The 9201-nt window shown below is 42.6% G+C and overlaps 1 protein-coding gene across 4 annotated transcripts in view; it reads right to left on the bottom strand.

Annotated features, from left to right (window-relative positions):
- Nucleotides 1-322: 322 nt before the first annotated feature.
- The window catches only part of Opa1 (OPA1 mitochondrial dynamin like GTPase), a 77899-nt gene continuing 69020 nt past the window's right edge, over nt 323-9201 (bottom strand). For all 4 annotated transcript variants that reach the window (XM_032900055.1, XM_032900057.1, XM_032900056.1 and 1 more), the window contains 2 exons: nt 5504-5578; nt 323-3096 (listed from right to left, as the gene is read on the bottom strand). In XM_032900055.1, the coding sequence (XP_032755946.1) occupies nt 5514-5578 (65 nt within the window). In that variant the 3' untranslated portion in view covers nt 323-3096; nt 5504-5513. The remainder of the gene's footprint in view (nt 3097-5503; nt 5579-9201) is intronic.

Genomic DNA, 9201 nt, shown 5'->3' with positions numbered 1-9201 from the left:
GTTTTGAGAAAAATCAACACAGGAAAAAAAAAAAGCATCAGCTGAACATGGATTACATCGGTGAAATCTAAGCCTTTTTTTTTTTTTTTTTTTTTTTTTCAGAGCTGGGGACTGAACCTAGGGCCTTGCGCTAAAGCAAGCGCTCTACCACTGAGCTAAATCCCCACCCGAAATCTAAGCCTTCTGAGAGAAGCCACTTTGAAAGCTTATTAGATCAAGGATTTTGGCTATATTATGGGGCCAAATCATGACCTTAAGTACGAAGGATTCTTTCTCCCTCATTAAAATACATAAAATGTAAAAGATACTCTCCAAAATAGAATTCTGATGTCACTTCAGTATCCTTTAATTACCCATCTACACAAATGACCTTAGATCAAGCACAGGCAGATATAAGTTATAGTAACATTTACATCGAGTGTAAGGTTTAAAAATAATACAAAGTCCATTCACAGTGCACAGTGGAGACATGGTTACGTTTGAAGTATTTAGATACCAAGTGGCCATGATCGCTTAGAAGGAAAGCACATTTTCAAGCACATTTCCATTTGCTACAGTGTGAGACAATCTACCACACAGCAGCGGAGAGGATGGATATACACCAGTACCATCATCTCACTGATCGGAAAGAAAAGATACGTTTATCAGATAAATACATCTGAAATAAATAAATACAAAATTAACTAGATAAGAAGTTTGCCTTCTGAGCCTACACTCTTTCATTATTTTTGATTTTGAGACAGGGTGTCCCTGCATAGCTCGGGTTTGCCTTTAACTCCTGATTGTCCTGCTTCTGCTGCCAGAATCCTGCCTGTGACATTCCACACTTTACAGTTAGGGAGTCTCGCTCACTTTCACACTGTCCCTTTCCATTTGGTCACTGAGTAATCTGGGGAGCCCATTGACTATAGCCTGGGAAACGGAGGAAACGGCCGCTGAGGAGGGGAGACTACGAGGAAGGCACACTGCACGCCACACCCGTAGCCAACTGCAGCTTGCCGCGTGTGAGGCTGGGGTGACAAGCTTGCTTCCAGTGGTTCATGCTGTCCACACTGGGGATTTATAATTGACATTCTGACCAAGTCATTTTGCTTATGATCTTCTTAAAATCCCTTAGTTCTCCAAATAAAATTTTGTATCAAAAAAGAAAAATTCACCCACTCCATTCTTTGCAAACGGTTTCCTGTCCAGTCAGAATTTAACTTGCCTAGACTGAGCACCTGAATGCAGACATGATACACAGGGTCTGCTGCTGGGATTCAATTTTATCCTTCCATAACTTCTGCATTTCATAAACACCCAGCTTTCAGCAGGTGGGGGCAGTCAGCATGAGACCAGGTTACAAATAACCCACGGGGTGAAGAATGACAGGGGTTTTTGGTAATGTAGTTTTAGGTTGAAGTTTTAAATTTTGATCCCCTCAAAGAAATACAAATTCTCTTCCATTAAAAAAAAGTATAGAGATTTGATGCCTAACATAAGACTTTTGCTTGGGAGAAACCTGCAGATTTCTCCTGCTGGCCTCAGCCAGGACCTCCATCCCAGTCAGGCTAGCACGGCTTAGAGCGGTGGTTCTCAACCTTCCTAATGTGTGACCCTTTGAGCCAGTTCCTTGTGTGGTGGTGACCCTGGCCATAACATTATTTTGTTGCTACTTCATAATTGCAATTCTGCTACTGTTACAAATCATATCTGACATGCGGCCCTCCAAGCGCTCTTGGCCCACAGGTTGAGAAGCACGGGCTTAGGAGCATGTCCTAACGGTGTATGAACCAGCGCAGGGTTCTTAGAGCTTCTGTTCACCATTGTTCCACATCTAAACAACTTGAGCACTCATCCTAGGGAATGAGGGATGCTGCTTGTAGCTCCGAGAATTATACCTAAGCGTCTTACTGATAATTTAAATAAAGTACTCATTGAATTCATGGTTTCTGAAACACTGTCAGATTTTGAGGGAGTCATAAACAAAAACAATCCCAAGGAAACTGGTTATAAATTAAGTGTAAGTAAGAGCTGCAGCACTGGACGCTTCTAGCAGAACCAGAAAGCCTTGATGAAAGAGGGGGCAACTGAGAAACACTTTGCTTTAAATATAATATAAATATAATTTTATATAAAGCACACAAAAATACTATGAAGTTATTACTATAACTGAACTGCAATGGATTAAACAGAATTTTCAGCCATAAGAGGGGGTGGGTGAACATTCTCCCACTGGTTAGAACCATTTTTATCTACAATAGTGCTTGAGGGCTGTGTGTGGCCTCTCCCTGATGCCTAGTGCAGACATTTGATAGCGCACTACAGAAAATCCAACAACGGGTGACCTTTAGTCTTCTGCACTGTGTGTCATAACCCAATGGCTGTGTCAACAGGAGAGACCTACTATTCCAGAAAGTCTGACCAAGAGCACACAATGTTCAAAACAAACTAATTGCAAATGGATACAGAGTGCAAAAGCAGCAGTTCACTGTACGCTGCTGCGGCTGGCTTCCAGGGCGAGTGTCTAAGCTGGCGATGGACGGGGGATGTTTTTTCACTGAATGTACACTGGCCTGTCCAACCCAAGCTAACCCACCTGAAGCATTCTGTTATAAACCAGCTTTCTTCAGGTGGTCAACACAAACTGAATTACGACAGCCAAAGTGTTCCTGGATACAGAACACCATAGACACGACAGCTTAGCAGTACCGTGGTCTTGTCATATACAAGTGACGCCTTTTAAAAAAGTACCATTTTATTCCAAAGCAACTACCATTAAATGTCTGATAACACCCATAATGAGTCACATTAGTGCCACCACAAATAAGACTCGAGAGAGCCACTTCCTTATCTTTGAGGACTAAGCCTCAAGGCCATGCCAACTATGTTTTCCCAATGTTTCCTGTCAGCACAAGCACACAGAAGGTGGATGCCATTTTCAGTTCTTCTGCTCCCACGGCAGCTGCGGGTTAAGTGCCTGTACCACACATACATTACTTTTACCCTATGACTTTATTTTGCACTGAAAAGGGTAGAACAGGAGAAAAGGAGGCAGGACAAGGCTGAAGTTCTCGTTCTTCAAATGTACGCAGAGGTGTTAACATGAGCAGGATTCTGTAGGAACAAACCCATTTGATAAATTTAGCTTTGGCAAGACATGGATAGACTTTAGCAACTTTCTGACAGCGTAATTGTAAAATTAACACTTAATTGTTCAAATCTACTACATTTATTAAAATTATCTATATCAGCCATAAAATAGGAGCACAATTTTATCAAACATACTATGTAAATAAACATAAACTATAATTCTTATCATTTATGTGTGTACATGGCTGTATGTGTCCACCTGTGCCGCAGTGTGGGTGTGAAAGCCAGAGGACAGCTAGCAGGAGTCAGCTCTTTGCTTCCATTTTGTGCGTCTTGGGGACTGAACTTAGGCTAGCAGGTTTGGTAGGAAGTTCCTTTACCTGCAGACCCATCTTTCCAATCCCAGAATCCATTTCTTTCTTTTCTTCTCTTTTTTTTCTTTCTTTGAGACAGGGTTTCTCTATGTAGGCCTGGCTGTCCTAGAATTTGCTATGGTGACCAGGCTGGCCTAGAGAAGTGCCTGTTTCTACTCTGGAGTGTAACACACACACACACACACACACACACACACACACACACACACACACACTCTATAGACTTCTTTCTTAAAGCATTAGAACGATTGCATAGAAAAGTCACACAGTTAGTTGGAGGCACTCTACATGTACTGAAATTACAAAGGAGGAGCTATTCTTTAAGATACTAGGTAACTTTTACAACATGGTCAAACTAAAGCAAGACTGCCCTCTCCAGATTCACTCCACTAATTGATATTTGAGGTAGGAAGTAGATCAACTGTCCAATTTAGACATGTTGTGAAAGTCTCTAGAGGCATAGACGCAAAGGGGGAGAGAAAGGCCTTAGGGACTTCAGACAGGTAGATTAGGAAAATTAGGATGGCTTCTTTTCTCAGGGCTTTCCAATATAGAGACATCACCACAGCCTACACCTCAGAATTGCCTTTGGAAGAAAACAAACAGACAGACAAACAATGGTATGTCCAGGAAGGGAGAACAACTCTAGACACTATACTGACTAGGCTACATTAGCGTCTTCAAACTACTCTGTAAGATACCAGCTGGCTTCAGATTTCCTCATCTAGTGTAAATATATTTGTATCTCTCTCTCTGACTTATTTTTAAAAATGATGTGTATGCACACGAGTCCAGTGCCTGAGGAGGAGACTGTGGTATCCCTTGGAGCTGGAGTTCAGGAAGGTGGGTGCTGCCTGACGGGTGCTCTACAAGAATGACATGCAGTCCTAACCACTGAGCTATCCCTCTATAGCTTTTATTCTTAACGGGGTTTCATAGATTTCTTCATTTAATGTCATTCCATAATCAAAGTGCCATGAGACCCAGTTCTCCCCGAGAGCACCTTAGGCTAGACTGGCTGGCCAGAGGGCCTTAGGGATCCTGCCTCCATCTCCCCTGCACTGAGATCACATCCAGGCCCTTCATGTGAGCACTGATGACTGCACTCAACTGCTCCAGCTTGCATGCCAGGCACTTCACCAGTTTAGTGAGCTTCCTGGCCTCTCTTCTAAGGCTTCCTAGCCCCTTCCTCCCCTACTCATTGCTGGGATACTGTACTGAACAATGTATAATCAAATAGTGCCTCCCTGGCCAGCTAATTCTCCTAAGCACATTTCCTATGTGGTGGAGAAACACAATGCCCCTGGTTCTAAAGGCTTTCTATCCTGGGAGGAACTGGACATGAGGCAGGGAACTGTCCACTCACCAAAGCTCTTCAGTGATAAAAGATTTAAATAAGTAGTAACAGCTTAAAACAGAATTCTTATGTCAACTTCAATATAAGCCAATGACTTACTGATAGAAATTCCTTAGTGATAATTAATAATTAGCTATATTCAGAGTAACAAATTCTAATGCTATTTAAATGACTTTAAATAGGAAGAAGGCCTATCTAAATTTTGAAAACAAAGCAGATTAGGAACAATTACTAATTGTTAATTATTAGTCAAGCTAATAAAGAAGCCTTGTACATTGAATATTTAACACACAAGTACCTACTGTGAGCATGAGGGTACGATGAATATTTAACACACAAGTACCTACTGTGAGCATGAGGGTAGGTTGAATATTTAACACACAAGTACCTACTGTGAGCATGAGGGCAAGATGAAGACAAGCCCAGAGGCTCGTTTCTATGAAGCAAACAAGTCACCTTGATGTAGACAATCCTAACTATGAAGTACCTTTCCTCACCCTGGCTCTGTCTGACATGAGCTCTAGAGCATGGTTTTAGGTGAGGCAGAGGCAATCAAAGGGTTTGAACACACAGGAGGCTGGTGTGGAGAGTCACAGGGATCACACAGCAGAGAAGCAAACTCGATGTCATAGACCCATAAACTACCAGGCAAGGTTTCAGAAGCTTAGCATGTGGTGTGCCCAGTCTCAGAATTACTCACTTGACACCATCTACTTCTCCTGGTGAAGAGCTTCAATGAAAGCATCAAGTTTTTCTTGAATTTCTCTAACTTTCTCTGTGGAGATAAAAAGGGATAAATACAAACACATTTACCTTTCAAAGGCATGAGAAATTATTAGAGGCAATCCCTTATCATTAAATCATCTACAGAATGTTAACTGCTGAGGAAGAGGGAGGAATCACTTCCGCTAAGCCTCCCGTGGTCCATGTCCCAGTGGATCAGAAGAGCAGCAGGCAGCCACTTTTTGGAAGGGAGCGGAGACATGCTTGACAGACCCCTTTGGGAAACTGTTAAAGTAAGCCATGGACACCTACACATAGATGTATTTGTATATCCTTGAAGCTCTACCAAAGAAATATTAAGGCTATTTTTAGGAATTAAAAGAGTAACTGGAAACGGTGGCTCAGGTCTGTAACCCAGCACTTGGGAGGCTATGAGCTGACTGCTATCCTGGGCTGCACTGTCAGACCTTCCGACTCAACAACCACAGTGAAAGAACAACGTCAGGAGAATGTTCAACCATCCCTAGCCAGGAAGACGATGCTTTAAAATAGAAAGTAACAGGTGAGTTATCCAGGAACATTAGGCGACGCCACCCTATAAAGGGATGTGATTGGGTATCAGGCCGACAAGGATAGACGTGTGGTGGTTTATCTTGGTTGTCAGCCTGACACAACCTAGGGTCACTTGAGAAGAGGCAACCTCAACTGAAGAATTCCTTGTGGGAGATTTCTTGATGGATGACTGATGTGGGAGGGTCCTGCCTACTGTGGGTGGCACCATCCTTAGGTAGGTGGGTAGGCCTGGGCTGTACAAAGAAAGGAAACTGAGTACGAGCCAGCGGGCCAGCGGGCCAGCGGGCCACACTCCATTCCTCTATGGTTTTAAGCTCCTGCTTCAGTCTCAGTGATGAATGTGACTTGGAAGTGTAAGCAAAATAAACTTTTCCTCTCGAAGTTGTTTTCACTCAGTGTTTTAGCACTACAACACAGAAGCACACTACAATACCCATTGGGCCATCTTGCTGGCCCTTAGACTTCAATCTACAAATGTACACTTTTTTTTTTCTGGTGGGCTTCCATCTCTTGTTTTCTTTCCTTCTCTGCTTCCTCTCATATTTTTGGTTGTTCTTGAGACAGGGTTTCTCTATGTATCCCTGGCTGTCCTGGAACTTGCTCTGCAGACCAGGCTGGCCTTGAACTCCTGCCCGCCTCTGCCCGAGTGCTGGGATTAACGGCCTGCACAGCTGTCACCCAGCCCAGCTTTCATTTCTTAATTAGCAGTCAAACCAGCAAACAGTTTTGGATTTCCCAAATGAAGCCAGTCTTAGTTTCAAAACACATCCATTCAATGGTTTAAAAACAGGTGATTTTTTTTTAAGTGAGTATTTTTCAGAGTTTCATATACAAGCACTTCATTAGCTAAACCATTCTTTAAAAGGGTAAAAGAAAGAACATTTCAAATTATCTCATGACAATTCAGGAGGAGATGACCATGGTCTTCATACAAACTTAAACAAACAATAAACACCCCAGCAACTCCTCAGCTGGCCTGAGTAGCACACAGGAGGGAGACCCAACCAAGGCGTCCAGCATGGCACCAACGTGTCCAGCCTCATCAAACCTAGCCACTCCCGGCTGCAGTCTACTTGGGAATGCCATACTACACACAGAAAGAAAATTTAATTTTATTTCACACATGATCTGACTGCAACTGGGCAGCCACAGGGTCAGTTTGCCAATTTTTGCCCTATCAGTAATGGCCTCAGAAGGGCAACTATCTGCAGGTATAGGGCAAAGGAGTGTCGCTCACAGGAGACAGGTCAGAAGAGCTATTTGTGTAAAAAGATACCGAAACCCCACCAGGGCAGGTATCTAATTCTGTAAGTTCTAAAGAAAAATCTAATTTTTAGAAAATTATTTTTCCCTAAATAAACACTAAAGGACTATTTAACACAAAGATACAGAAAATTCTAAGTTTTTCTTAAAAACTTATGATTTTATAAAAAATGTTTAAAATTGTAATATCAGGACATGGTACTGCCTTGTCACAAAGTTCTTAAGTTACTAGTAGTGATAGGGACTAGTGTGAAGGGACAGGAGAATGGGCTGTTACATCTACACTTTGGTCTTCCTTCTTCTTGAGCTTCATGTGGTCTGTGAATTGTATCTTGGGTATTCTGAGCTTTTGGGCTAATATCCACTTATCAGTGAGTGCATACCATGTGTGTTTTTCTGGATTGGGTTACCTCATTCAGGATGATATGTTCTAGTTCATTCCATTTGCCTATGCATGTCATGAAGTCATTATTTTTGATAGCTGTGTAGTACTCCATTGTGTAGATGTACCACATTTTCCGTATCCATTCCTCTGTTGAAGGACATCTGGGTTCTTTCCAGCTTCTGGCTATTATAAATAAGGCTGCTGTGATCATAGTGGAGCATGTGTCTTTGTTGGAGCATCTTTTGGGTCTATGCCCAGGAGTGGTATAGCTGGGCCATCAAGTAGTGCAATATCCAATTTTCTGAGGAACCTTCAGACTTATTTCCAGAGTGGTTGTGCCAGCTTGCAATCCCACCAACAATGGAGGCATGTTCCTCTGCTCTTAACTGCTGAGCCTTTTTCTGCAGCCCCAAGGGATTCTTCCTTTAAGAAGCATTCTTTAACCAGACATGATGGCGCGTAACTTTAATACCAGCACTGGGGGATGTAGAGGCAGGTGGATCTCTGAGTTTGAGGTCAGCCTGGTCTACAAATCAAGTTCTACGAAAACCACACCTGTTACACAGAACAGGGGAAAAAAAAAAAAAAAAAGAAAAAAGAAAAAGAAAAAGCAGTATTCCTTGCTAAGTCTCACTTCTGATTGAGGAGATGTCCACTTTTTTGCAGTTATTTCAAACTTGACCTTCAATCCTGTAGGCCTCAGTGCTAAGGATGAGTCCTGCTCACCCTCCTGACTTAGAAACACATACGAGGTTTGCTTGCCAAATGAAAAGAGCAAGAGGGTGTTATTACCCTTTCTGTGAAATAGGATACGTTCTGGTGAAAAGCAGAGAGGAGATAAATCAGCATGGCTAGTTGTAAAGCAAACTCCCATTTCTCTTAAATATCTGGAGTAAATAACAATGAGAGAATTCTTATAAGATCTGTGGCCTTTTTGATGAATTAAACCAAGTCAAGGGCTTGAACTACTGTTGCACAGTTCCACACACAGCGCATAAGGAGTCTCGTTTCCATTTACATGATGTTTACTTAAAGATGAGCCGTCTCAAACAGCAGTTCATTGTGCTTCTTGATTGGATCATGAATATTCCTATAATCCTCAACTCATAAAGTGCCAGCCACGGCAAAAGATGGACGGACAGACCTCCTCTTCTCTTCCCTCCAGACGACACATACAGGTCTCCTTACCCTCGTCCTCAGTGGGTTTGAGTCTTTGGATACCTCAGGTCCCAAGTTCAGACGAATCTGTAATTGGGTTGTGACTACACTGACTGACGGAAGGCCTGACCTGGGGGAGGTCACCTCAGTGGTTAAAATCAGCTCAGAGCGCGAACAAAGAAGCACACACAAAGCACTGCCACATTTACTGAAATCAACCTTGGATAAGCTGTGGTGTTTTTAACAGCTACCTTACACCACGCTGCACCAGCACTCCACGCCACCTTTAGGACAGA

This window comes from Rattus rattus, chromosome 4, assembly GCF_011064425.1.
Source record: "Rattus rattus isolate New Zealand chromosome 4, Rrattus_CSIRO_v1, whole genome shotgun sequence".
In the NCBI taxonomy this organism is placed as follows: Eukaryota; Metazoa; Chordata; class Mammalia; order Rodentia; family Muridae; genus Rattus; species Rattus rattus.
Note: the sequence above shows the minus strand (reverse complement) of the source record. Positions and strands in the feature narration are given on the sequence as shown.